The 27136-nt window shown below is 46.1% G+C and overlaps 1 protein-coding gene across 2 annotated transcripts in view; it reads right to left on the reverse strand.

Moving 5' to 3' along the window:
- The window catches only part of IQCM (IQ motif containing M), a 1478261-nt gene that overhangs the window by 173073 nt on the left and 1278052 nt on the right, over window positions 1–27136 (reverse strand). For both annotated transcript variants that reach the window (XM_069242635.1, XM_069242634.1), the window contains exon 15: window positions 12221–12382. In XM_069242635.1, coding sequence (XP_069098736.1) covers window positions 12221–12382 — 162 coding nt within the window. The remainder of the gene's footprint in view (window positions 1–12220; window positions 12383–27136) is intronic.

The following is a 27136-nucleotide window of genomic DNA, read 5'->3' on the forward strand; positions in this document are numbered from 1 at the left end:
TTACTTAGAAGTCCCTAGTAAAGTGCACTACATGTGCACAGGGCCTGTAAATTAAATGCTGCAGTGCTTGATTGCACCACCCCTTTAAATAGCCATTTAAACATGTCTCAGGCCTGCCACAGCTGAATGTGTATGTGCAGTTTCACCTCCATGTTGACTTGGCATTTAAAACCTTTTGCCAAGCCTTAAACTCCCCATTTATTACACATAAGAGATCCCTAAAGTAGGCCTTAGGTAGCGCACAGGGCAGGGTGCTGTCTAAGTGAAAGGCAGGACATGTACTTTTTTATTTTTATATGTCCTGGTAGTAAAAGACTATCAAACTCGTTTTTCATTATTGTGAGGCGTGAGGCCTACCCCCCTCATAGGATAACATTGGAAATTCTGTAATAGATGTATTAAGTGCAATTCCTGATTGGAAGGAAGTAGAGCTGTAATGTTTAGTACCTATGGAACTGTAATGATAAATCGTCTTTAATGGTAAAGTCAAATTTATCATTACAATTTTAAAAATTGCACTTTTAGAAAGTTGGCATTTTTCTGCTCTTAGCCCTGTGTGCCAGCTGCCTATCTCTAATACACGTCTGGGTTAGGTGATAGCTGAACCTTGTGCATTCCCTCTAGACTGCCACACACAATGGGAGATAAGTTGTGATTTGATGGGCCTTAATGGGCCATGAACTGGCTTGATGTGGGGCGGAGCTTAGAACTGCCTCACTTACATCTGAATAGGTTTGTCCTGTCCACCCTCAATGAGGCTTAACGACTCTGCATTGTCACTCCAACCAGCTTTGAGCTGTGACAGGTGTTAATGCTGACATTTTGCTAATGTATAGTCATGTATTTTGAATGTTAAATCTGCATAGAAAATGAGTTAATATAGAGAAATAATATACAACTTTGAAAATGTGCCTACTTGAGTGACCACCAATCATCACGAAGTGTCTTTATTAACTGCTCATTAATGTAACATATAGTGCTCATGTTTGGATTAATGTAGTAGTATGTCATATTAATGGTCATGTAATTATGCATTTGCTTTATTAATCATAGGCCTTAAATTAGCGAGATCTTGGGCCTATTTGCACAGCCTCATGTCATGTTGCACTGCTTAGACAAATCATAAAATGGCTGCGTAGAGAGTTAGATATGAAATTTAGCATTGACCGAATGCTAGTAGCTAAAATTCTCTCCCATGAGCACTGCTTGCTAGAATATGTTGTACTAGTTATTGACACTTTGTTAAACTTAGGGTGGGTAAAGGCGATGGTCCCAGGAATTAACAATGGATGCACTGACTGGCGTATAAGCCAATACAAAATTGTTGCCTGACAAGCCCAACAACGGGAACAGGAGAAGAGGAGCCAATCATCGACAAGTGAAAGACAGTTTAGTTATATCTTAGATTTGAGGTTCTACTTTCATTGGACTAAACGTAAACGTATTGTCGCGTAGGCTCTCATTATCCTTATGAGACTACTGGATTTTTGGGCGGCAAGATCTTTCACAGTGTGGGGGACTAAGTCTAACCCACGGCGAAGGACCCTTGTCGCCCCAAATCCGGGTTGAGCTCCGGCTAACTAGCAGTGCCTCATCTCTCCCAAAGGGAAGAGACAATTGGGCAGCCGAGTGCATGACATCTTAGTGCTTCCCAGGGAAGTCGTGGTCACTCAGATCCCAACCAGTTCTCTCATACACAGTGTGGTCTCATATATAAATGACAAAGGCAGTTTGAGTTTTAAAGATTGGTTTAATAAAACGACTGCATTTTAGATAACAAGGCGTGAGCCACAATAACCAGAACCATACAACACAATAGGATTGAAATAGTAACGAGGAGAGTGAAACATAAGAATAATGCTATCATGGTGCAACTAGATTACGTTCTCTCTTCTAAGTTTTATTTTGAGCACAGCATGTTTAAGCTCTAAGCCTGCCTTTCAGGTTCCCCCGGGAGGACATCGACCCTCATACCTGAGCAAAGGCCTGTGATCGGGATCAGCATCTGCAACAGGGCAGTCAGCGTCTAGTTGTGGGTTCCTGGTCGGAATCTCCCTCTCTCGTGTACCAGGATTAGGAAGTGTTTTTATAACTAACACGCCAGTGTTCTAAGAAAAGTCCCTACGTAAGAATGTGTACTTTCTACGAACCCTAAAGACTAAACTTCTACCACATCTATCGGCAATGTACCAGACTGTATCCTTGACTGAAGCACAGAGCGAGCAAGAATGTATTGTTTGAGAACTTCAGTGCTGAAGTACGCTAAACAGTATGATAGAAGAAAATAAAACAAGACCGTGAAACTGGTTATTGTAAAATAACAGTGCAAGGCTAAATAAAATGCATCTAGGACAAAGTGCACCGAGGCCTAATACTTTAAGCAAACGCGCAGAAAGCTACATAAAAAATGGCCACAGTACAGTATGATTCTTTGACCAATAGCAAAGTGGGAAGAAGTTTTAGGGAGGGAAGAGATACGCCAAATACCACTTTTCTTTCATGAAGAGACACGCCCATTTGTTTCCTTCCTTTATTGCTGAGAAACAACATTCTATTATGTTTGTTCCTAAGACATTTCTAACTTGAACTTTATTGCTCAGTCCCGATGCTTTGCTGACCGAACAGATATCCAATTGACGAAGACTGTTGCAGCTTGCTGAACCATACTGAGGCAAGGTATAAGACTATGTTACTGATTGTTATGTCTATTTGCTTTTGTCTTTAGGTACCAACCGCTAATTTTGATAGAGCTATAGTTAGATGTTTTTTCAAATTTGTGCTGACTAAATTATTTAGCATGAAGCCCAAACATGCCATTCTAATCAGAAGGTTAGTTAAGAAACTCACTGATGATGCTTGCTAAATATTAACGACAGTTGATGTCTTTTCTTTGCTGAATCTAAATGTATGCTATTTCTATTATGCAGTTATTCTTGCTATTGATTTGTACTGTAACTCTGGAATGTGTAGTGGTCCACACTTTGATTAAATTGTGATTTTTTCGAACATTCAGTCAACCAGTATTGTTTCTGCATGTGTATCATTTGATTTTGAGACCTAGGGCCAGATGTAGGTAGGTAAAAATTTGCGACTCGCAAATTGCGACTCTTTGCGAGTCGCAATTTCCGACTCGCTAACTGCAATGCAGGTAGAAAACGCGAAGACAATTTGCGACTCGCACACGGAGTCGCACCGCAGATAGCGAGTCCGCTGTTTGCGAGGTCACTTTTTGCGACCGCGCAAAAAATGGACACGCAATTTGCGAGTGGGTGTCGCAAATTGCGACTGTGCCGAAAATTGAATGCAGGTGCTGCAAAACACTCTGGAAAACACTTTCTGGCACATGATGATGACATCACAGCCAGGAAGTTTACAAATACACCTGGGAGGAGGGAGGACCACACCCATTTCAACTGAAGCACTGCAGACACACAGAGCTCCAGCAACCTTGGCTGAAAACCCAATGAAGAGGAAACTTAAGTTTGCTGAAAAAGAGTTGGAGGTGCTGACTGAGGAGTGTTGTCAGCACCATGACCAGTTGTTTGGCAGGGCAGCCCTCACCGTGCCAGAGACAGAGAAGAGAAGACTCTGGATGGAGATCCAGGACAAAGTCAACTCCCTGGGGGTCAGCCACCGGAGTATTGAAGAACTGAAAAAAAGGTGGTACGACCTGCGCTCCCGGACCTAGGAGAGGGTGGAAGAGCGGCTTCGGGAGATGAGAGGCACAGGAGGGGGACCATCAACACTCCCACCACCCACACCCCCGGAGAAAAGGGTAGAAGAGACCCTTGAGCCTGAGGCTGTAAGCGGGATGGGAGATCTGGACACCTCTGAGGCAGGACCATCAACAGGTGAGTACCATGTGACATGCATGTACCCTCATTAATGCCATACCACCACCCACCTTGTACACAGGAGCATGCACAACCAATATAGCTCCATTTCAGAGTAGCAAACACCAGTATGGTGCATTATGGGCAATGTAGTCAAGTAGGCAGTTCATAGGCAATAGTTTATTAGGAAGTTGATAACAGATAGTAGATACTGACAGTGTGTTCCCTATGTCCCACAGGTCTCCCACAAGACACCCCCACCAGCCCAAGCAGCCAGGGGCCAATGGTCAGCCAGCAGACATACGAGGGAACAGGACCAGCCACCACTGTGACCTGCACCACTGACACCATTTCCCCTCATGAAACACCTGTTGCAGTAGTGGTGTGTGAGCCTGCACCAGCCAAAGCCAAAGTGCCACGGGAGACATCACAGGGCCTCCACCGCGTCGCAGGCGATGTGGAACACCATCCTCAGAGCGGCAGGCAGAGTCAGGGGATGCCTCCACATCACAAACCGAGGCCGCACTCCTACGGGGTCAGCACCTGCAAACACAGGAATTAAGGAGGATTACCGGGGCATTGCGGCGCATGGAGCGCAATCATGGCAACAGTATGCAGCTGGTACATTCAGAGTTGCAACTGATCAGTTCCAACATGGGTGACCTTGCACTCTCCATGCGCCAACTAGTGGCAGGACTGCTAACGCAGACAGAGAGTGCACGGCGCAGGGACCGCCAGCTGCTGAACCGCCTGGACAGGATGTCCTCCTCAATTGTAAGGCTGGCTGTGAACGCAACAGGTCTGTCTAGGCGCACAGTCAGCCTCCAGTTGGACATGGGCCACTTTGCTAGTGACGTGGCACGGGGACTGGGCCGTCTCAGCCACGCTATAGACCTAATGGAGGCACGGCAGGTGGCCAGGGGCACAGGCGACACGCCACAGGACAGTGAGGAGGGCTCCACTGTCAGCAGTGTCTCTGCCGGTGACACCAGGGTGCTTCGCAGTGGAAGCACAAGGCAGGGCACTGCTGACCCCCCTAGTACCAGCCATGCTGGCCGAGCCCGCCGTAGGGTCTGAGCTCCACACAGTCCAGGTGTTGGGGCACATGACGTCAATGTGTCCCACGCCAGGTGGACTATTGAAGCCCCTGAACTGTTCCTATTGTAAATAGTTTTTGTGTTTGCACTTATTAGATCACTTGTTCTTTCCACTTAACACATGGACTCTTTGTGTGTTACATTGGTGAGTATGGTAAAAGTTAGCACGTACCTTCCAAAGTATTGGTTTGCAATGTGTTCCCGTCTCAGTCTGCCTTGATTTGCGATGCTCCTATACCCATGATGGCGATGTGGTAGCTCTTGCTCTTCATCCTCAGAATCTGGGTCTTCAGGGGTGAGAGGTAGCCCACGTCTGGTGGCAATGTTGTGCAGTATAGCGCATGCAACAACGATTTTAAAAGCTGTTATTGGGGTATACTGGAGGGCACCTCCACTTCGGTGGAGGCATCTGAACCTTGCTTTCAGCAGTCCAAAGGTACGTTCGATTATATTCCTGGTCCTCTTATGTGCACTGTTGTAACGCCTCTCGGAATCATTGCTGGGTGTTAGGTACGGAGTTAGTATCCATGGTCGTAGTGCATATGCACTGTCACCTGTTTGGCACAACAAAGAACAATGTTAGCAGGGCATGGGTGGTTTCCACATTGACCTGTGTGTATGTCTACAAGGTGTTATCAGCTCTACCTAGGAGGTATCCGTCTCCAAACTCCCCAAGTTCTAGGCGTTGGTGTATCCCACTGTGCCTAAAAATGTATGAGTCATGAGTACTGCCTGGAAATTTAGCAACCATGTCAGTGATGACATAATGGGTGTCACATACCACCTGAATATAGAGTGAGTGGGTACACTTCCTATTGCGGAACAGATATTCCAGGTTTGCAGGAGGGCATATTTGAATATGTGTCCCGTCTACACACCCTATGACATGGGGGAAGTTGGCAATCCGGTAAAATTCCAACTTGGTACTGTTGATTTCTGCCTCATTCCTGGGTAGGTATATGTATCTCGACATGTGTGTGAGTAAGGCGTCTAGGAATGCCCTAAAGAACCGTGAGAGTGCACTTTGGGATACCCCACCTGCCACAGCAATGACCCCCTGATAGCTACCCGAGGCCAAGAGGTGCAGTGAGCATAGCACTTGCACATGCGTAGGGATGGCGCAGCCGCGCACAGTCTGGCGTTCTAGCTGTGGTTTGAGTAATTCTATTAAATCTAGTATAGCTGCGCTGCTAAGTCTATATTTCTCATAAATCTCCTCCTCAGTTTATTGGAAAAGTGTCTGCCTTGTTCTGTATATCTTCTCCTGTCTCTGGCTCCTCCTCCTCCTCTGCTGGGCGGCGTGGGCTCTCCTCCTCACTGCTATCAGGTATATCTCCGCCATCTTGAGTAACCCAGATGCCTTCTGGGTTTCCTTTTATACTTTGGTAATGGTTACCACCTGCTCTGAGTTAGTGGTAAATTGGAAGTGCAAAATGGGCTTTTTGCGACTAGTCGCAATTTGCGAGTTGCTATTGCATATGGTTTGCGACTCGCAAATTGCGACTTGCTATTTGCGGGTCGCAAAATGGGGTCGCAAATTTTGCGAGTCGGTAATGGCTCGCGTCGCATTTTGCGAGTCGGAAATGGGATTTTTGCATCCCATTTCCGATTTTGCGGGGTCGCAAATTGCGAATCGGGCCATTTGCGACTCGCAAACGTTTGCTACATCTGGCCCTCAGTTACGTGATATTAGCATTGTTAATATAGGGAAATAAACATTCTAACTTTTACATAAAGCTGTGGTTATTCATGGCTAAAGGGGTCATGGTGTGTGGGAATTACTGATTCCAAGATTATTGATGTTATTGACTGGTATTGATTGTGATTGAAACTGAGTCTTATGGTGGAAACTACTCTAAATGCAATCAAAAGGTCCACCGAACCTCTAACGAGTCCCCTTATAAACTAATGATAAGAAACCAAATAAGGTCCGACGTGTTAACACAGGGGAGGCAAGGAATCTGCGCACTTCAAATGCATGCCTCTAGAAGCTTCTCCCACCTTTGAGAACCAGGGCACCACAGTATAAATACTGGACCTCAGACACCACCACTTCAATACACTTGTGCACCTGTGAATACTCTGACAGAAAGAAGGACTGCTTTTCTGTGCTGACCTGTGCCTGCTGCCCTCTTGCCTGGGAATGAGAAGGACTGGACTTGCATCCCTACAGCCCAGAACCCAGAGTGACTCCAAGCGGTAGCTGACTGGCCTCTTGTTTTCTGAAGTCTCAGTGACACACAACATTTCAAACCAACCTGCTTCTGCACCTGGACTCTACCATTTGGGAATCTGCCCTGCCAAGTGATATAACCTCAATCCAGGACCCTTGGAAGTGGGCCTAAATTGACCTTCTCTCTGTGGTTCTTAACGGAACTGCCGCAAAGCCTTGCAAAGCAAGGCCGTGCAGACTACACACCAGGATTTAAGGTACTGTGTTCAGCGGGCCTAAGTGGGTCCCCGTATCCAGCCCACACTCTATCGTGGTTGACCTGAACTCTTGACTTTGTCCAGGTCCGGTGCGACCACATAACCACAGTTTGCACTTTGCACTTTTTTGCGCTATTTTTACCTAAAAATTAAAAATTGCACATCTCAGGATCTATGTTTTGGATTTTTGTTGTTTTTGTCTTCTTTTACTCAGATAAATATTCTTTATTTTTCTAAACTAGTGTGGAGTCTTTTTGTGGTGTCTTTCACTATGTTCATGGTAATCTAAGTATTGAACAAATACTTTACACATTGCCTCTTAGGTTAAGGCTGACTGCTCTGTGTCAAGCTAGTGTGTGTATCAGACTTACCCTGCCTTGGACTGTGGTCCCCACTTGGAAAGGGGGCATACCTCTGCCAAAGAGAGACCCAATTTTTAACATAGTTGCTGCATTGAACTGCATGAGAAATTACGTTATAAGTAAAACTCTCTTTGCCTGCTTCTGCTTGATTCCTGCTGTTGGACCTAACCCTTTTTGTACCGTCTCCCCCAGATTTTTGCCTTCTGTTGCTGAAACTGTTTCTATTGGCATTAGGACTTTCTGCACATTTTCCCTGCTACCTAGTGATAAGCTGCTTGTGCTTGCTCCCTTAAACATGTTACAATTGGCATCTACCTGACTGATACATTTAAATTATCTATAAATACCTAGTGAATGGTACTACCTATACCCAGGGCCTGTAATATAAATGCTACTAGTAGGCAGCAGCACTCATTAATCCACCCACTAAAGTAGCCTTTTGAAATCCTCTTAGGCCTGCAACTGCAGTTTTAAAGTGCCATTTTGTCCAGACAAAATACATCTTTTATCACACCTTAACCTTCCATTTTAAATCTTATAAGTTACCCCTAACGTAAACCCTACATCCTCAGATGGCAGTCGGGCTGTATTTAAAAAGTAGGAAATGTGTGTTTAAATTTTAATATGTCCCGGCAGGGAAAATCGCCTACCGTAATTTTTCACTACTTTAAGGCCTAGTTCTCCCATTGGTTAACACTACATTACCTTATTACATTTAATAAGTGGTAACTTTTGGTTGGGAGCAGAAAGAAATATGTTGTTTATACTTTAATTGTAAATTAAAACCGTCTTTATTATTGAAGTCGGATTTCAAGTCACAATTCTGAAAATACCACTTTTAGAAAGTTGACATTTTCTTGGGTTAACCGTTTGTTTCTTCTGCCAGTGTCCTGGATCACATGACTGTGAATGACTCTGCTATTGTATATTGCTTCCAGACAGTAACACAAAGGGGGCTCAGGTGTGGATAGGATGGGCCATTCTGGCAGGATGGCTGGGGAAGGAGGTGTACCTAGCCATACTTACATTTCAAAGGGCTTTACCCCCTTAACGTACAATGAAATCAGATACCAGGCCTGTCTTGTCTTTTGCCACCCCAGGCAGTTTGCAACCTTGACAGGGAAAGGGAAAGAACTTTCCGTAACTAGATGTGGAAGGACAGGACCCCTCTACACAGACACACAAAGGCTGACACCAGCAATACATATTGGGCCTCCAGATCTAATCTTCAGAACCCTTATGGACCTGTGAACATTACAAAAGAAGGGCTACCCTGCTGCTAAAGACTTCTTTGCTGTCTGAAAAGGAAGATTGGACCTGTTTACATTCATCCCAGTCTAACTTCAGTGACTTCAAGGGTCAGTTGACTGACCTGCAGTGTGAGGTATAAGGACATAACAAGCTCCAGAAGCCTTCCTGGAACCTCCTAGCTGCCTGCTGCACTGATCCTGCCTGGACCTGCAACTGGACTTGACTGAGCCCTTCTGGCCTCTGTTGGAGTGAGTTTCTGATCTCTAATATGTGGCTGCCAGTCCCTGAGCTCTAGGATGGCATTATTTTGAGCTCCTACAAAGACAAAAAGAAGAAATCCTGAAGTTTGGGCTCTTTGTAACTGCAAACAGACCGCTTTGCACCAAGACTTTGCCATCCCTGGTGACCCCCAATGCGAACCTCGGATGAGACCTAGGGCCAGATGTAGCAAATGTTTTGCGACTCGCAAACGGCAAAATTTGCCGTTTGCGAGTCGCAAAACGCGTATCCCAATGCAGAAATGCATTTTGCGAGTCGTTACCGACTCGCAAAATGTATTTCAGACTCGCAAATAGGAAGGGGTGTTCCCTTCCTATTTGCGAGTCGCATTGGGATGCAATACCATTTGCGACCGCATAATGGCATCGCAGTTACCATCCACTTCAAGTGGATGGTAACCCAATCGCAAATTGGAAGGGGTCCCCATGGGACCCCTTCCAGTTTGTGACTGGAGCCCAAAATATTTTTTCAGGGCAGGGAGTGGTCCAAGGGACCACTTCCTGCCCTGAAAAAAAACGAAACTAAAGGTTTCGTTTTTTTTTTAAGTGCAGCTCGTTTTCCCTTAGGGAAAACGGGCTACACTTAAAAAAAAAAAAACTGCTTTATTTAAAAGCAGGTCGCTAACATGGAGGTCTGCTGACGTCAGCAGGCCTCCATGTTAGCGAGTGCCTATACTCGCAATGGGGCCGCAATTTGCGACCCACCTCATGAATATTCATGAGGTGGGTCATTGCGACCCCATTGCGAGTTGCAGTCGGTGTCTGAGACACCGTACTGCATAGCAATTTGCGACTTGCAAATTGCGAGTCGCAGGGACTCGCAATTTGCAAGTCGCAAATTGCTTTTTTCCTACATCTGGCCCCTACTCCTCATGCTACAATAATCACCAGCAACCACTGCCTGCAATGACCGCCAACACAAAGCCCCAGCAACGACCGGCCACGATGCCAGACTAACTATTTGTACTACAGAAATGACTGCACGTGCCTCCTGGCCTGCTCATCGCACTATAATGATGACCACATGCAATGGTCTCCCTCCTCTTTGCGGCCTCCTCTCCCCTGAAAGGAACTCTTCTCAGCAGACTCAGAAGGTAACAGTGGGACTAACTTGGTCCATGTATGCGACCCACGCTCCATCACGGTCTGTCTGAACTTGAGACTCCCCCCAGGTTTAGCATACCCAGATGACCGCAAATGGGGCTTGATTGCTTTTAGGTGCTATTTTCACTTGAAACTTTAAAATGGAATATCTCTGGTTTCACTAATTGGATTTCTGTTGTTCTGGCATCATTTTACTTAACATCTACTTCATTTTTCTAAATTGCCATGGGACTTTTCTTGTGTTGTGCTTTCACTTTTGACATTGTTTGTGCTACACAAATACTTTGAACATTGCCTCTGAGATAAGCCTGACTGCTTTTGTGCCAAACTATTAGAGGTTTAAGCATAGGTCAATTTAGTGACTTGTGTGGTTTACCCTGACAAGGACTGTAGTTGTCTGAGTGGGCTTACACACCATTAAGCAATAACCAAATTTCTTACACCGCATGTGTGCCTTCTACTGTTCCTTAGCTTTGCTTCTTGTCGTAGCACTCTCTCTTGTACCGCCTCTTCGGCCTTCATCATTTCCCTGGGCATTCCTCCAAGCCACTCCCTCCTTCCCCATGTACTCCTTGTGACTCAATTATTGTCAATTCCTTAAAACTCCTTTCCACCCTCCCTCCTTCTCTTATCCCTTCATGTTAACCCTGTCAACCCTTCCCCCTTCCGCTGTCTTCACTTTGTGCCTCCTTGCCCCCTTAAGTTGTCCTGCCTGCCCGCCCCTCTCCCGTTCCCATATGCGCTACTTGTGACTCAGTATTTGTCATTCACCCCCATAGCTCCATTCTGCCCTCCCTCTGCCCTGTGCACTTCTTGTTACCCATGCAACCCATGTTGCAGCCCCATCTACTCCTCCCACCTTTCCCTGCTCCTTGTTACTCCCTGCCTACCTCCTGACGTGCCCCCGCTTGCCCTCCTGGCAGTTTTTAAGGATGCTTTGTCTTTAATATCGTCCTCCTTTTATTTCTATGTTTAGACAGGGGTGGCTGTCAAGAGACCCTTCTCCATAGTCCTCCTTCTTTCCATTCTATGACATAGAAATTAGAAAAGGACTGTATGTATGAAAGGCTCTCTTGCCATCCGCCCTGAATAATGATATAGAAACAAAAGAGAACTGTAGAAAATAACAGGGAGCCATAAACCAGTCTGCAGTTCATTTCGTGTGCTGCGTGACGTTCATGTGCTCACGATGCATGCATTAGCACATGAAAACACATATTTATTGGTTTTGTCAATGCTTGTTTATAAGTACAAGTGCGTCTTCATTAACTGAATGAACACATGAGTGGCCGAGATCTTGAACGGATATTAGCACGGATAGAAGGTTAGATAGGCGGATAAATGGTCTTGTACTTACCCATTTATCTGCCGATGCAATCACCCACACATCCATCTATGCACCCATCCATCCAACTCTTCTATCCACTCAAGCTCATCAATCAATAAAGAAGCACAATCATTTATAAGAGAAATCCTGGCCTGCTGGCTTTGCCAATGCTCATTGTGTTTGTTCAAATTGAAGAATGCATTGGATTAATGGGTTAACGTAGTCGAATACTTGCTTGCATCGCAGACTGTAAGCCGTGTACCATAATGTATGCAAACCTTAGGGTGTCTGGTAGTCTTTGATGTCAAATATTGATGCGGCTCTGCTGCATACATTTTTCTACAACCAGCATGTGCCTCAATTGTTTCACATTTGGCCGTGGAGCACATACAATCAGACGCAATAATTAAATTCAGTTCAGAGATCACCCAGAGTGAGAAAGAAACAAAATGAAAGGGTCTGAATAAAACAGAAATGCAGCAAATATCTAGAAAATCTTTTCAGCCATGCTTGCAAGGAACAAAATGCACAGTCTTACCTATAAATTTATTTCCTTCTTTTCCATTAACTATTGGGTGGATCCATGTTGATTTTCGAATAGCTTGATTATTTACTCTTGCCCCAAGCGGGGGGTATAGCGTGAATGCCAGTTCAACGACTTGATGCTTCTTAAAAACCTCAGCTTGCTTTCCATACAGTCCTGAAGAGAAAAAAAAAACACATATTTAAATATTCAAAAGTGGCATTTCCAAAATGTTGTCCTCACTTAAGATAATTCCAAGTTAATTAACCCAATATCTCATGCATTGTGAGTTCGTGACCACGTCCTTCAGAGTTATGGTACACCTATAAGAAGATGGAAGGCTGCTGCAGTGCCTTTTGCAGACCATAAAATAAAATACATGACTTGAAAGCCGCCCAAGTGAAGAAGTGGCCCATTCAGCACCCTGTACCTTCTTCTCTGACAGTATGCCATCTCCTCTAGCCCTCCATTCCTTATCCTCCCTTCTCTTTACTGGTATAAATATATAAACAGAGAGCGTGATGGTTGATTGATGGATCTGAAGACATAAAAACTGAGAATTAGGACTCCAAGGCTCAAGAGAGTGCAATGAACTTATATTTCACTAGTCGCTCTTCCTCAGACTTATGAGAAGATTACAAAGCAAAGACAATCCATGTAAAGAAGAGTGGAAAGGCAACAAGCAGTTCACAATGCACTCTACAAAATGTTGTTGAAGGAGTTCTAGTCTAACTGAGTTTCTGCTGTGGAAAACCCACCTAAAGCACTATGATCATGAAGTGGCAACGGAGTAGATCATGCTGGTGACCACCATATTCCCTTTCCAGAGTGGGACATTGCATTGGCCTCCTTGCTCAGAATTCTGTTAGATGCAGGATAACAAAAGTGGAAGAAAAATCGTAATGGCTTTATTGCCTGGCCAGTGCAGGGAGCAACAAGGAGTATTTGCTCAGAGACAATACACACTAGAGAGAAGAAGGATTGTGGCAGCCCCCAATAGCCATCTGCTACCCTGAGACTCCCACCATGCTTGTATTACTATATCTGTGAGTGACATGTTTAATATATGCACCCCCCTTCCATAAGTCCAAAACGGACTCCCTCCATTTGAGACCCCAAAAAGGATAAAAGGGAGGAGGAGGAACACAAATTGAAGAGGAATCATAGGACAAAATAGACGAGGAGTCTCATGCAATTTACCAACATGGTAAAAGTTGGCAGCAAAATATATTGAAAAGGATGGGATCCTTACACAACCTAGAACTCCCACCTATAGTGTGGTACTGAGAGGAAAGCAGTTCAACTGGTGAACATAAAAGAAAAGGAAAACAAGACATTAACTAATACCTCACAAAAAGGTGAAAGGAGAAAAAGGCAAGGCAGTATGTACAAGATGAACAAGAGGAAAATTATTTGAAAGGCTTTGTAAAAGGCAATCAAACTTGCAGCCCGATGCAAGTCAAGCCACTGTAATCCTGCAATAACAAAGAAAGATCCCATAAATTACTATAACTAAATTAAAGGAACCAACACAGTCAAGTGAATAAACTAAGAGCAATGAGCCATCTCTGCCTACAACAACAGACGCTTACCCCATGCTTTAAGGGGAAGCAAGCAGGACATAGGTCAGTCAACTTGAATAAGACCTGGAAGCAATAGTTCTACAAAATGTGTCCTGCAGCAGTGCATGAATCGAAGGAAATTGAAAACATCAGATTTGTCATCTTCTAACAGAATTCTTCATATATTTTGTGTTCATCCTGTGTCCTGAATATCATGGGCATCGTTTAGATATTGGTGGATGCGTTAATCAATCACACATTGAGGGTTGTCCCGTCCACCAATATCTAAATCCCATAAAATATAGGGGGTCATTCTGACCCTGGCGGTCATGGACCGCGGGAGCACCGCCAACAGGCTGGCGGTGCTCCCATGGGCATTCTGACCGCGGCGGTACAGCTGCGGTCAGAAACGGGAAACCGGCGGTGTCCCGCCGGTTTCCCGCTGCCTAAGGGAATCCTCCATGGCGGCGCTGCAGGCAGCGCCGCCATGGGGATTCCGACCCCCTTACCGCCAGCCTGGCGGTTTTGACCGCCAGAACCTGGCTGGCGGTAACGGGTGTCGTGGGGCCCCTGGGGGCCCCTGCAGTGCCCATGCCATTGGCATGGGCACTGCAGGGGCCCCCTAACAGGGCCCCACCAAGATTTTCAGTGTCTGCCAAGCAGACACTGAAAATCGCGACGGGTGCAACTGCACCCGTCGCACCCCTTCCACTCCGCCGGCTGCATTCGGAGCCGGCATCCTCATGGAAGGGGGTTTCCCGCTGGGCTGGCGGGCGGCCTTCTGGCGGTCGCCCGCCAGCCCAGCGGGAAACTCAGAATGACCGCCGCGGTCTTTCCACCGCGGTACGGTCTTCTGGCGATTCCCGCCAGGCGGGCGGCTTCCGCCGCCCGCGGAGGTCAGAATGACCCCCATAATGGGATTTAGATTTTGGCGGACAGGATATTCATCACTGTTGTAACTTGTCTGCCAATATCTAACTCAGGCCAAATGTATTTTCTCTCCTGAGTATTCCCCTGCTTGAGTTAGATGTGCCAATCAATCAAAAGTGAATATATGCAATTTTTAAAGTTTATGTCAATAATTTCTGCAACATGATAGTTAAGTATTGCAAGAACATATTTGCATTATTTAATCAAAGTGCTGACTATTATTGTTCAAAAGAACACTGTCTCATAGAATGAAAATAAGTGAAAGAGCATCACACCCACTCTCTGTTAATTGTTTAGTCTTAGAGTTTATGTGACAGTGAAATAATGCTATAAAAGAGCAAAGAAAGAAGGGCTAGAGATCAGACCTTCAGACCAGGCAGCAGTGATTCTAATGTAGGGCTACTGTGGAGGCCCTTAGCCTCTCCACTGCCTGAACCTCTCAGTGCAACTGGCCTCTAGAGACACGACTAGATAGACTTCCTATTATATTGAGGACAGGTCCTATTGTTCAAACAGATATGTGGGTGTGAACCATCTCTGAAACTCAAAAGAGGTTTTATTTTCTGCTGTGCTAGAAATGACTTAGGGCCTGATTATGACTTTGGCGGAGGGGATTACTCTGTCCCAAATGTGACGGGTATTCCGCCTGTCGTATTACGAGTTTCATAGGATATAATGGACTCGTAATTTCATGGCCTGCAGAGCTCACTAGTACATTTACCCACAAGACCAGGGAAGTTAGTTGGTTACTTGTTGAATTATATAACTGTGATACTTTATTGGCCCACTGGGATGAAGGATAGGCACATGACATTCTGTTATAGTCAAGGCCAGGGCCCTTATCTGCAGCAACAAAGTGACTGGCTAACTGTGCATGCAAATGAATGGGTGGTCTACCTGGCAATAACTGCATGTGTGCCTGGAATATCAATGTGGAAGATGTGTTATATATGTGTTACCATAAAAATTGTGCATAATTGCTAAATCAAGTCCCCTACTGTTAAACATACAAAATCAAAAAAAGATAGTTAAAAAAAATAAAAACCAGGCCTAAACCTTCCTTTTTAATACATATAGATCACCCCTGAGGTAGGCCATAAAAAGCCCTTAAGGCAGTGTGTGTTTAATTTAAATAGTTGTGTGTGTATATTTAAGTTTTACATGTCCTAGTAGTGAAAAACTCTCAAATTCTTTTTTCATGATTGCAAGACCTACCAATCTGATAGGATATCACTATATTTCCTTATTATTTTTAATAAGTGATAACTTATGATTGGGAACAAGTAGGAATATCAATTTCCTTGTCGTAACCATTTGGTGAATTCAGCCTGTTCCTTGGTCAACTTACTAGGTGTAGTTGGCCATTGTGTATTCCTCCTAGACCACCTTGCAGTAATTAGTATGGATGTTGGCAGGATGGACAGTCTCTGGCTACACATGATATTCTATGGGGCTATCTCAGCACACACACAAAGGACTTCACACTTGCCTACTGTGCCTCCAGGCAGGCTGAGACCGGGGCACAAAGCTAGGTAATTCCAGACCTCTCTGTATGAGGAAACTCCAGAAGTTTCTCCGACTTCAAATTCTGCACCAGATATAGTATGCAAGAGGTGCCTCTCAGGTCCTGGACCCAAAATTTGGCATCAGTTGAACTCCTCCCGGAAGAATAGAAGAAATCCTGATGTTTTGGGCTTTTTACAACCATGAATAGACTTGTTTGCACCAAGATCTTGGTGCCCGCGCTGCCCACCATGGCAAAGCTCTCATGACCTCAACTCTTTTTGCAACAGTGACCTCCTGTGGCGACCAGCAATGCAAGATCTACACTTCATGCCACAGGATTGACAGCCCAAGGTGCCTGCCAATGCGAATCACCAGTAACAACCATCTGGGATGCCTAAAAGGATCTTTGTGTTACAGTGACCCCCCCATCTGCGATGCCGTCCTGCTCTTCGTGCTACAATGGCAACCATTTGCAATACTCTCTCTGCTCCTCGTGGCCTCAGCCTCCTCCACCACAAAAAGAACAATTCAGCTGGACTTTAGACTGTAGCTTTTTCAGAGGGACTAACCTGGTGTCTGTATCTAGCCAGTGCTCCATCTCAGTTGGCTTGAACTTGTACTTTCACCCAGTCCTGCACGACCAGATAACCTCAAGTGGCGCTTTGTGGTTTAGGCACTATACTTACATGAAATCTTTGAAATTGCATATCTCTGGTTCTAGATTGGATTTTTGTTGTTTTGGTGTCAATTTATTACATTTTAAAGTATTTTTTAGTGTGGACCTTTTCCTTGTGTTGTGTTTTCAAATTATTACAGTTCAAGTGCTTCATAAATACTTTACTTACTGCCTTTAACTTAAGCCTGACTCTTTTATGCCAAGCTACCAAAGGGATAAACACAGGTTAATTTGGGGTTTGCTTGTGTTCCACTCTGACAAGAATTGTGATTGCTGCTTGAGTATGGTATCATCCCCTCAACCAGCAACCCAATTTTGTACAATCACCCACAGTAAAAATACAGAAAAAGGGTGTTAAAAAGCAAAATATCATGGCAGACTAAAAAGGTGGAGACCTTTTGCAACAGATGGCATCACCCATAAAACAAGAAAATGGAACATATATATTTTCTCAGCTATGCAGAAAACACAGTGAATAGCATGTACCACCTTCAAATTTACTGCCTGACTTTTGTTAAGTGCCCATATTTGGATGGTCAACCCCCCAGCTGTCAGATGCTGTAGTGTTTGACCTGTTAGTGTACTGAGGCCTGCTAACTAGGCCCCAGTACCAATGTTCTTTCCCTTAAAATGATATGTCGAATTGCAACAGGCCAAATGGCAAGCACCTTACCACCCCTGCAAGTCCCCAGTAAATGGCACCCAGGATGTTCAGGGCAAGGGGGGTAAATGGAGTAGCAGGGCTGCAGCACTGATTGTGCCACCTTGAGCACCCCAAGTAAAAGACAGACTGCAGAGCTGCCATGTCAGCCTGCACGATCAGCCTGCTGCTCGATTGAGACTCTGCCCACACCAGGTGCAGGCAGAGTCCCTGTTACTGCACATGGACAGGTCAATCACCCCTAAAGCAGGCCCCTCCCAGCCCACTGGCAGGGTGCACTGTCCCATGAGTGAGGACATATGTGCAGGAGCACATATGCCCCGTGCTAGCATCTAAAACGTGATGCCAGCCAGAGTAACTGGCAGTCTATTGGATAGCATGGATGGCATCTGACCACTGATCAGATGTCCAGCTCTGCAATGGTCCAGCCAAATCATGTTGTGTTTGGTATCAAACACTGTGCTTTTTAACCCTGAACACGATGCCCATGTTTAGGATTAAAAAGCAGATGCCCAGGAGGCACCCTTAGAAGGTGCTCACAAAGTTACCCAGTCCTGTACTGTTTTGGTCTGGTGGTGCTAGCACCTTGGCAGGATGTAAGACAAAGGGCCTGGGCAGGAAGGAGGTCACACCTCCTCCTTCCCAAGCTGGCTAGTGAGATTAGCATCCGGGTGGTCAGCCTCAAAGGCTCCCCACCTTTGTTGTGCCCAGAGCTGTCCCCCAGTGGAGGACAAAGACCTTCCCACCCTGCCTGGCCTGGCATGTGGGAAATTAGCCATGCAGGTGCCATGCACCTCCCTCAAACTAGCCACTCCTTTGAGGGTGGGCTAGGAGGTCTGCACAGCCAAGGAAGGGTTCTGCCATCTTGGCAGACCCCTAGAATAGTGGGTACTGGGAAGAAAGTGACATACTCTCCACAGGTAGCTGTCACTGCAGGGGTTGACTAGCCATAGGGACAGTAGCCCATTGGCCACTGTCTCTCACACCCTTAAACATCCCCCTGAACTAGGATTTAAGGGGCTCCCCTGGCACCAGAACTTAGATATTACCTGTACAAGAAGAAAGAAGCACAAAGAGACGTCTGCACTGTTAGAAATGGGGTCTTTGGTTGACAGTTTGGTTACCCCCGTTCAAGCAAGGACCCTCACTCTAGTCAGAGTAAAAGAGACTCGCCCTCAGCTAACCCCTGCTTACCCCCTTGGTAGCTTGGCAGAGTAGTAGGCTTAACTTCAGAGTGTTAAGTGTAAAGTATTTGTACCAACACACACAGTAACTCAATGAAAATACTACAAAATGACACAACACAGGTTTAGAAAAAATAGGAGATATTTATCTGAACAAAACAAGACCAAAATGACAAAAATCCACAATACACAAGTCAAGTTATCAAAAAAAATGCAAAAAGAGTCTTTAAGTAGTTTTAAACACACACTAGCGCTGCTAGCGTGAAAATGTACCTGGTGCACGTCAAAAATAACCCCGCACGGGCGGGTAAGGGTCAAAAAGGGCTTGCGATGCATCAATATCACTCACTCACGAGACCTTGCGTCGTTTCCCCCTTCTGTCGAGTCGGTGTGCATCACTTCTTCTCTCCGCAGGAGAGCGATGCGTCGATTCGGTCCGCACACGGGTCCAGGCAGGCCTTGCGTTGTTTTTGCCCGCACACAATGGGTCGCGCCAGAATTCCAGCCACACGATGATCCGAAAACCCTGCAGCACGGGATGCGATCTCCCAGCCTCCGTCAGCGATGCTGCGCGTCGTTTCTCCTGCTCCATGCGTCGATTCTTCGGTCGCGTTTCCGGCGAGCGTCGCTTCTCAGCCGCGGAGCCGGCGGCGCATCGTTTTATCAGTTGCAGATCGGAGTCACGTCGATCTTTTCCCCGAATGGCGCTCTGTGCGTGGATTTTTTCCTCTTAGGTTGCCAGCTGCTCCTTTCAGGGTCTGAGGAACTGGATGGGCACCACAGGGCAGAGTAGGAGTCTCTCCAGAGACTCCAGGTGCTGGCAGAGAGAAGTCTTTGCTGTCCATGAGACTTCAAACAACAGGAGGCAAACTCTAAATTAAGCCCTTGGAGAGTTCTTCTCAGGATGGAAGGCACACAAAGTCCAGTCTTTGCCCTCTGACTCTGGCAGAAGCAGCAACTGCAGGATAGCTCCATAAAGCACAGTCACAGGCAGGGCAGCTCTTCTTCCTCAGCTCTTCAGCTCTTCTCCAGGCAGAGGTTCCTCTTGTTTCCAGAAGGGTTTCTAAAGTCTGTGGTTTTGGGTGCCCTTCTTGTACCAAATTCTCCTTTGAAGTAGGCCTACTTCAAAGTAAAGTCTCTTTTGAATGTGAAATCCTGCCGTGCCCAGGTCAGGCCCCAGCCACTCACCAGGGGGTTGGAGACTGCATGGTGTGAGGGTAGGCACAGCCCTTTCAGTTGTGAGTGACCACTCTTCCCCTCCCTCCTAGCACAGATGACTCATCAGGAAATGCAGACTACACCCCAGCTCCCTTTGTGTCACTGTCTAATGTGAGGTGCAACCAGCCCAACTGTCAAACTGACCCAGACAGGGAATCCACAAAAAGGAAGAGTCACAGAAATGGTATAAGCAAGAAAATGCTCACTTTCTAAAAGTGGCATTTTCAAACACACAATCTTAAAATCAACTTTACTAAAAGATGTATTTTTAAATAGTGAGCTCAAAGACCCCAAACTCCACATGTCCATACTGTCCCATTGAGAATCTACACTTTAATCAGATTTAAAGGTAGCCCCCACGATAACCTATGAGAGGGACAGGCCTTGCAACAGTTAAAAACAAATTTAGCAAGATTTCACTGTCAGGACATATAAAACACATTACTATATGTCCTACCTTAACCATACACTGCACCTTGCCCTTGGGGCTACCTAGGCCTACCTTAGGGGTGTCTGACATGTAAGAAAAGGGAAGGTTTAGGCTTGGCAAGTGAGTACACTTGCAAAGTCGAATTTACAGTTAAAACTGCACACACAGACACTGCAATGGCAGGTCTGAGACATGATTACAGAGCTACTTATGTGGGTGGCACAACCAGTGCTGCAGGCCCACTAGTAGCATTTGATTTACAGGCCCTGGCACCTCTAGTGCACTTTACTAGGGACTTACTAGTAGACCAAATATGCCAATAACGGATAAGCCAATTACATAAACATTTTGTAAAGGAGCACTTGCACTTTAACACTGGTTAGCAGTGGTAAACTGCCCAGAGTAACAAAACAGTAAAATCAGAGTCCAGCACACATCAACAACCTGGGGGACAGAGGCAAAAAGTTAAGGGAGACCACGCCAAGGATGAAAAGTCTAACATGTGTCCCCCCAGCTGAAAGTGGGGAGCAACTACCCAACCTCATGGGAGTTCTCATCACTAAGGCGGACGAACCTGGACAGACCATCAGCATTGGCGTGTTCTGTACCAGGACAGTGTTCCACCGTAAAGTCCATCCCCTGTAGGGAAATGGACAACCTCAACAGTTTTGGATTCTCACCCCTCATCTGCATTAACCATCCGAAGGGCCTGTGGTCGGTCTGAACTCGGAAGTGAGTCCCAAACAAGTAGGGTCTTAGCTTTTTCAGGGCCCAGACCACAGCAAACGCTTCACGTTCTATGGCACTCCACCTACGTTCACTGGGTAGTAACCTCCTGCTAATGAAGGCTACGGGTTGATCTAGGCCCTCTTCATTAAGCTGTGAGAGTACTACTCCAAAACCATGCTCTGAGGCGTCTGTTTGCACAACAAACTCCTTGAAGTAGTCAGGTGCCTTCAGCACAGGTGCTGTGCACATGGCAGCCTTCAGGGCATCAAAAGCGTTCTGGCAAGCCTCTGTTGGGATCACTTTCCTGGGTTACTTCTTAGAAGTCAACTCAGTTAAGGGGGTAACAATGGTACCATACCCCTTAACAAACCTCCTGCAATATCCTGTGAGATCTAAAAAGGCTCTCACTTCAATCTGGATCTTGGGAGGCTCCCAAGCCAGAATCGTGTCAATCTTAGGCTGTACGGGTGCCACCTGGCCACTCCCCACTTGGTGTCCTAAGTACACCACAGAACCCTGCCCTATTTGGCACTTGCTCGCCTTAAATGGGAGGCCTGCCTTCTGCAGGGCCTCTAACACTTTCCAGAGGTGTTGCAGGTGTTCCTCCCATGTGGAACTATACACAGCAATGTCATCCAGGTAGGCGGCACTGAACTCATCCAGTCCTGCCAACACCTGGTTGACCAACCTCTGAAAGGTGGCAGGGGCATTCTTCATCCCAAATGGCATCACTTTAAATTGAAAGTGCTCATCTGGGGAAGAGAATGCTGATCTCTCCTTGGCCCCCTCAGTTAAGGCAATCTGCCAGTACCCAGATGTTAAGTCAAACGTACTGAGGTACTTGGCAGCCCCTAACCGGTCAATGAGTTCATCAGCTCGGGGGATGGGGTGTGCGTCAGTCTTGCTGACCGCTTTGAGTCCCCGGTAGTCCACACAGAACCTGAGTTCTGGAGTAGCACCAGGTGCAGCAGCCTTTGGTACCAATACCACTGGGCTGGCCCAAGGACTGCTGGAGTGCTCAATAACCCCTAGGGCAAGCATTTTGGATACCTCATCCTTAATGCATGCCCTGACCCTGTCAATCACCCTGTAAACCTTATGTTTAACAGGTGTACTGTCCCCAGTGTCCACATCATGTGTGCACAATTGTGTGACTCCTGGGATCAGGGAAAACAGTGAGGAAATGTCCCATCACTTGGCGACACTCACCTTGCTGCTCCTCAGTCAGGGAGGGGGAGAGGATCAATCCCTCCACTGACCCATCTTTTTCTCCTGCAGGCAGGAGGTCAGGAAGAGGCTCGCTCTCCTCCTCTACCCCATCATCTGTTGCAAGGAGCATTGATAGCTCAGTCCGCTCAAAGTGTGGCTTGAGGCAGTTGACATGCAGGACCCATAAAGGGTTCCTTGGAGACTGCAAGTCCACCAGGTAGGTGACTTCGCTTTTGCACTCCACCACCTCAAATGGCCCAGTCCACTTATCCTGGAGCACCCTAGACACCACTGTTGCCATCACCCACTCTTTCTGTCCAGGTTGAAACTCGACCAGAGTGGCATCTGGTCATACCAGCGTTTCATATCTTCCTGGCTGACTTCCAGGTTCTCCTGAGTGAGACTCCTGAAGTGGGCAGTCTGGTTTATTAGAGCCAGCATGTAACTGAATACTTCCTGGGGGGGTTTACTAGGAGCTTTCTCCAAAGCTTCCTTAACCAGACTCAAAGGTCCCCTCACAGGGTGGCCATAAATCAGCTCAAAGGGACTAAACCCAAGTCCCTTTTGAGGCACCTCCCTGTAGGCGAACAGAAGGCATGGCAAGAGGACGTCCCACTTCCGCCTCAAGGGCTCTGACAGGCCCATGATCATGCCTTTCAAGGTGCGGTTGAATTTCTCAACCAGACCGTTACTTTGGGAGTGGTAAGGGGTGGTGAACTTGTAGGTTACCCCACACTCCTTCCACAGTGACTTCATATATGTGGAGATGGAGTTGGTACCCCTATCAGATACCACTTCCTTGGGGAACCCCATGCGGGTAAAAACCCTATCAAAGCACGACCCACCACAGGGGAAGTGATTGATCTCAAAGGAATGGCTTCTGGGTACCGGGTGGCATGGCCCACCAAGACCAGGATAAACCTGTTGCCCATGGCTGTCTTGGGATCCAGAGGCCCCACAATGTCAATGCCTACCCTCTCAATGGGAGTACTGACAACAGGCAAAGATTGGAGGGGAGCCTTACATTTCCTCCCACTCTTGCCACTTGCCTGACACGTCTGACAAGACCTGCAATGTGCATCTGAGTGCCTGCGCACTGGGGGCCAGTAAAAGTGGGTGAGAAGCCTCTCAAAGGTCTTGTCCTGCCCCAAATGTCCCGTTAAAGGCACACCATGAGCCAACCCCGGTAGGAAGGCCCTGGAGCACTGGGGTACCACCAGCACACGGGCTGACCCAGGCTCAGGAACCTTAGGCTCGCTATACAGGAGGTCATCCTCCCAATATATCAGGTGTGATCCTGGCTCCTTGCCAGCTGCCTGGTATGCAAACCCTCCAAAGTAGGGCACGTCTTCTGTGCTGCACAGAATGCTTAACTGGTGGGAACCCCTTCCTGCTGCCACTGCGACAGCTCAGGGACCTCACCCAGTTCAGCCACCTGTTCCCCTGTTGGCTCTGGGGCTTTACTCTCAGGCTCCGCCTCCTCCCGGACCGTGGGAACTTCTGGGACCGGTTTCCGGTGCCCCCTGCCCTTCGTCTTCTTGGTGGTCCCCTGGGCCACTGTTTCAGGCTACAGGGGCTCTTGATTACCCTGACAGGCTGCCATTGACCGGGTGGATACATATACCCACCCAGGCAGACCCAACATCTCCAAGTGAGACCTGTGTTCCACCTCCCTCCAAGGGGAATCCTCCAGGTCATTGCCTAGCAAACAATCAACAGGCCTGGTTGGACTCACAGCTACCTTCAAGGAACCTGAGACCCCCCATTCAAAGGGAACCTGCACCACTCTGCACAGGCACTCTGAGTTCTCTACTGCAACTACTTGGTGAAGTACCCGGGGATCTATCTGCTCTTCAGACACCAGCTGACTCCTCACTGTAGTCACGCTGGCTCCTGTGTCTCTCAGAGCCTCCACCCTCTGTCCATTAATGGTCACCCACTGCCTGTACTTCTTAGTGTTTTCAGGCACTAGGGTTTTCTGGGCCATCTCACTGTCCCCTAGTGAGAGAAGGGTCATCTCAGCTGTTTCCAACCCACCTGAAACCAACTTCTCCCCAAGCACTACACTGGCCAAACCCTGGGACGTCGCACCAGTGGGTGCCGGTGTACTTTTGGGGCATTTGGGGTCCCCCCTCACATGACCCACCTGGTCACATGCATAGCACTTATGTGGGGGACCACCTGCCACTGGCTTCCCTTTGGAGAACCATGGCTTCTTTTCCTTGGGGGGTTGGGAGTCCTTACCCTGGGAATCCGTTTTGGGGCCCTTTAGAGAACTCCCCCTGTTTACCTTTACCCCCCCTTTCTTCTGAGAGGGACCCTGCCCACCCTTGGCGTGGTCTCCCCCATACCTCTTTTGGACCCTGGTGCTCTCCCAGCAGTCCGCTTCCTGCGCAAGCTTCCTGGGGTCAGTCGGCTTGCTGTCAATCAGGTGCTGGCGCAGCTCTGGAAAACATAAACTGTACAAGTGCCCCCAAGCAATCAGATTGTAAAGCCCATCATACGTAGTTACCTTACTGCCCTTCACCCGACCATCCAGTGACCTGCAATAAGAATCAACACATTCCAACAATATTTGGGATTCCTTCTACTTGTAGGACCTATTCACTAATGGGGTGTATTGATAAGGGAAGAAAAAGGCGCTCAGGACAAGAACCAGCCAAAATTAATTACTGTTGAGAAGTGACACTTTGAGAGTTAAGGATCGGAACAATCTGATTGAGCAATCCAACAAGGTCCGATGTATAACAGACTACAATGATGCCTCTCTGATTTTGAAAAAAATTATGATGAAACATTGGAATATATTACTTCAAGATGAATCACTAAAGAATTTAATATCAGAAAAAGTGCCTATATCGTATCGGAAAGGTAGGACTTTGAAGAACATTCTGAGTCCTAGTTTCACTACTACTTTATCTAAAAGCACTTGGTTATCTCCACAAGGAACAGGTTTTTTCAAGTGTGGTCGATGTGGGGTATGTCGTTGGGCATGCCATAACACTAAAGAATTTTCTACTGTTGGGCGAGTTTTCTCAATTAGATCAACAATTGATTGCAATACCACACATGTTATTTACATAATACGTTGTAAGTGTACTCGAATATATGTGGGGAGCACTATACGCCCACTCAAGATCAGAATTGGGAACATGTTAGAGTACTTAAAAATTGTGATGTAAGATATCCTATAGTGGCACAAATATTAACCTGTGATTCACAATCTGCTCACAAAAGTTTTGAATTTTTGGGATTTGAACATGTCCCTAGGGATCCGAGGGGAGGCAATAGAGAATTGTCCTTACGAAAGAAAGAGGCATTATGGATAATGAGATTCCGACAGAGAGTTGGAGTACTTTTTGGGAGATTGAAATGTGAATTTCATTTGTATACAACAATGGAGTCTCTGTAATAGGTTCAATTCATAAGATGTATAATCAATGTGGTTTTCTGCATGACTTGCTGTTACCATTATTTGGGCTTTAACACTTCTGGGGTTACTGGAGTTGACAACCAAAATTCTCAAATATAGATTTATTTACATATGGTAGTTGGGTTTGAAACGTGACTATAACATTATTGTGTCAAATTTAGGTATATTATTTTTGACATGTAGTATTCTGGGTCTTTATATTTTCATTTACTTTTTCTTTCTGTATTTTTCTTTCTCTCGGTTATATTCTTATTGGGTTTTCTTTCTTTTGGTGTATCCCCCCATAATGTAGGGGGTTTGAGCAGGTGTTAACAAAATCTGAATATGACCTTTTGGAGTTTGGTACTGTTTTATAGGTTGCTGTTTTGTGAAATTAAAAGCTCTGGGATAGCGTTTAAGTCCACACTTTAAATACAATTGTCAATTTGAACTGAGTAAAAAAAAATGTAAACTGGTAGACTGGCTTTTGGTTATCAATAAGGTGCAGTGGGTACTTGAATTGGGGATCTATAGTTTGAGAGATATGGACTTGTATACTCGTAATTTTCGTCAACGAATCGGACCGATTTTATTTATTCTTTACAAGTTTCACGGGACCTTTGGTCCCATTTCTATGTTGTTGAAAATTTGTCCGTCTTCGATGTTTCCGGCACTTGCAGCGCTTTTATTGAATTCCGGGTCTTACGAATGCGGTCAGCGTACTCGGGGCTATGGCGCTTTGACATGAGAACGCTGTGATTCCTACTATCGAGGGTAAGTTGCTGTTTGTGACAGGCTTTTACAGAGCGGATATCTTCTGCTTGATGAGGATAAGGACTAGCTATTTTTTATATTGGGTCGCTCGGACCACAATGAATGGGGTTCATATTAATATAAATTATTTATTTCTTTCCTACAGTTATCGGGCAGAGACGGGCAAATGATTGAGACATGATCGTGGAATCACTGATTCCATTACCGGGCTTTGATTTCAAGGTATTATAGACAATGACATTTCAGTGGGCACTTATTAGATTGGTGGCATGTTGTATACTTGTAAGGTTTGTTTATAGTATTATTTAGACACATTTACATATTCTTTTATATCTCAACTATATTTGAACGTATGTGGTCTTGATTGTTGATTAGCATTGACAACGATTTGTATACGGACAACATTACACGGTTGCACTATATTCCGGTTAACAATAAGGTATTTCTATGAGCTTTTTGACACTATATACGTGGGCAGCATGATTCGTTCTCTGGTTACTATGCACGATGTTGGCTACTTTATAATTCTTATGTGGCACTAGTGTTCTTTTGGGCGTAAATGTAACTCTTGTTCAAAATAGTCTGTTAAAAGGTTTTCCACAAATTTTCTTGTGGGTACTAGGCACGAGCACATTTGTTT

The sequence above is a fragment of the Pleurodeles waltl genome, chromosome 1_2, assembly GCF_031143425.1.
Source record: "Pleurodeles waltl isolate 20211129_DDA chromosome 1_2, aPleWal1.hap1.20221129, whole genome shotgun sequence".
NCBI lineage: Eukaryota > Metazoa > Chordata > Amphibia > Caudata > Salamandridae > Pleurodeles > Pleurodeles waltl.